Source organism: Helianthus annuus, chromosome 10 (assembly GCF_002127325.2).
Source record: "Helianthus annuus cultivar XRQ/B chromosome 10, HanXRQr2.0-SUNRISE, whole genome shotgun sequence".
NCBI lineage: Eukaryota > Viridiplantae > Streptophyta > Magnoliopsida > Asterales > Asteraceae > Helianthus > Helianthus annuus.
In genome coordinates this window covers 85,837,658-85,840,038 of record NC_035442.2, presented here as the reverse complement: position 1 = coordinate 85,840,038, position 2,381 = coordinate 85,837,658, and the positions used below count along the sequence as shown (strand labels likewise).

The 2,381-nt window shown below is 41.0% G+C and overlaps 1 protein-coding gene across 1 annotated transcript; it reads left to right on the top strand.

Moving 5' to 3' along the window:
* LOC110885312 (pentatricopeptide repeat-containing protein At1g71460, chloroplastic) lies at positions 1-2,381 on the top strand. Its single transcript, XM_022132992.2, has one exon. The coding sequence runs from the start codon at positions 30-32 to the stop codon at positions 2,100-2,102; it is 2,073 nt and encodes a 690-aa protein (XP_021988684.1). The 5' UTR covers positions 1-29; the 3' UTR covers positions 2,103-2,381.

The following is a 2,381-nucleotide window of genomic DNA, read 5'->3' as shown; positions in this document are numbered from 1 at the left end:
TTTGGGCGGCCACAAAACACGATTGATGTATGTGTCTTGTTTACATACATACATACTGTGTTGAAGCAGACAAAATGGAGGGACTCTGCAACCTCTTCCTACCTTCTTCTACAACCATTCATCTCCACCCTGCAACCAATCAAACTCACCCCTCTTTCAAACCCAAATCTTCCCCTCAATTTCACTCTCAGTTTCAAACAAAACACCCCCGAAAAGGACGACATTTCGACGCATTCCCCTCATCCCTACCACTCCACACCAAGAACCCCAATGCCATTTACAAAGATATTCAAAGATTCGCTAAACAGGACAAGCTCAAAGAGGCTCTCACTATACTCGATTACTTGGACAAGCGTGGCATTCCTGTAAATACAACTACTTTCTCTGAACTCATCGCTTCAGTGGTTCGGTTGAAATCCTTATCTATTGGGAAAGTAATACACACTCATATCCGAATCAACGGGCTCGAAAACAATGAGTTTTTACGAACAAAGCTTGTCAATATGTACACATCCTGTCGGTCTAGTGAAGATGCCCACCAGCTGTTCGACGAAATGCCAAAGTCAAGTGTTTATCCTTGGAATGCCTTGCTAAGAGGCAGTGTGATCATGGGTGGGAACAAGTATCAAGAAACACTCAAGACTTTTTCCTTAATGCGGGAATCAGGGGTTGACTTGAATGTTTATACGTTTTCTTGTTTGCTCAAAAGTTTGGGTGGTGCATCGGCGCTTTATCAAGGTTTGAAGACGCATGGGTTGTTGATAAAGAACGGGTTCATTGATGACTCGATTATAAGTACTTGTTTGATTGATATGTACTTCAAATGTGGGAAAACGAAGCTTGCTCGTCAAGTGTTTGAAGAGGTTGGTGAAGATCGAAGAGATGTGGTCTTGTGGGGGGCGATGATTGCTGGTTTTGCGCATAATCGGCTGCAAATTGAAGCGCTTGAGTACCTAAGATGGATGGTAAAGGATAACATATTGCCGAATTCAGTTATATTAACTACAATCCTTCCTGTGATTAGCCATGTTCAATCTAGAAAACTTGGTAAGGAGGTTCATGCTTATGTGATCAAGACGAAAGAGTACTCGAAACAGTTGTTTATTCAATCGGGTTTGATTGATATGTATTGCAAATGTGGCGATATGGGGTCGGGAAGAAAAGTTTTTTACGGGTCAAAGGAAAGGAATGCGATATCCTGGACCGCACTTATGTCTGGATATGCTGCAAATGGCAGGCTTGAACAGGCTTTAAGAACGATAGTTTGGATGCAACAAGAACGGTTTAAACCCGATATCGTGACCATTAACACCGTTATTCCCGTCTGTGAAAAGCTTAAAGCTTTGAAACATGGTAAGGAAATCCATTGTTTTGCTGTGAAGAATGGTTTTACTCAGCAAGTGTCTATAACTACATCATTGATGATGATGTATGCAAAGTGTGGTTGTCATAGTTATTCTGTTAAACTGTTTGATAATCTAGACCATAAAAATGTGATCTCGTGGACTGCTATGATCGAATCGTATGTTGAAAACAGGTGTTTTGATGAGGCGATTGGTGTTTTCCGGTCAATGGCGGTGTCGAAACACCGCCCGGATTCAGTAACGACTTCAAGAATGTTGAGTATTTGCGGTGAGATCAAAGCTTTGAAGCTCGGTAAGGAGATTCACGGGCAGGTTTTGAAGAAGGATTTGGGGTCGATTCCATTTGTTTGTTCGGAAATCGTGAGATTTTACGGGTCGTGTGGTGACATCGGCAAGGCAGTGATGGCTTTTGGAATGATTCCCGTGAAGGGATCAATGACGTGGACCGCAATTATTGAGGCATATGGATGTAATTCTCGCTATGGGGAGGCGCTTGATCTTTTCTATGAGATGATTAGACGCGGATTCTTGCCGAATCAGTTTACTTTTAATGCGATTTTGCGGGTTTGTGAGCAGGCTGGATTTGCAGAGGAAGCTTGTAAGGTGTTGGATTTGATGACAAAAAGATATAAAGTGGAAGTAACGGAAGAACATTATTCGAGTATCATTAGACTCTTGACTAGTTGTGGTCGGACAGATGAAGCTGAAAACTTGAGGCGATTGATGTCGTGTTCATAGCGTTTTGTATTGTTAGCTGGATATTGTGTTATTTAATTGTTGTGCAACTCAATACTGTTGCTAGTTGATACTTGTATGGAATTTAAAAAAAGAAGACAAGCCAATTCAACAAACAAGAAGTTAACTAAAGGAAATGAAAGATGTGGCCGGCCAATCTATTGAAAGTGTTGAGTGTGACAACCGTCAAAAATTCAGGTATCTGTACAATTAATTAACCATGATTAGTGTTTAATGACTGTACTGAATTACAATAAATTGCTTTCTGATTACTGCATCATA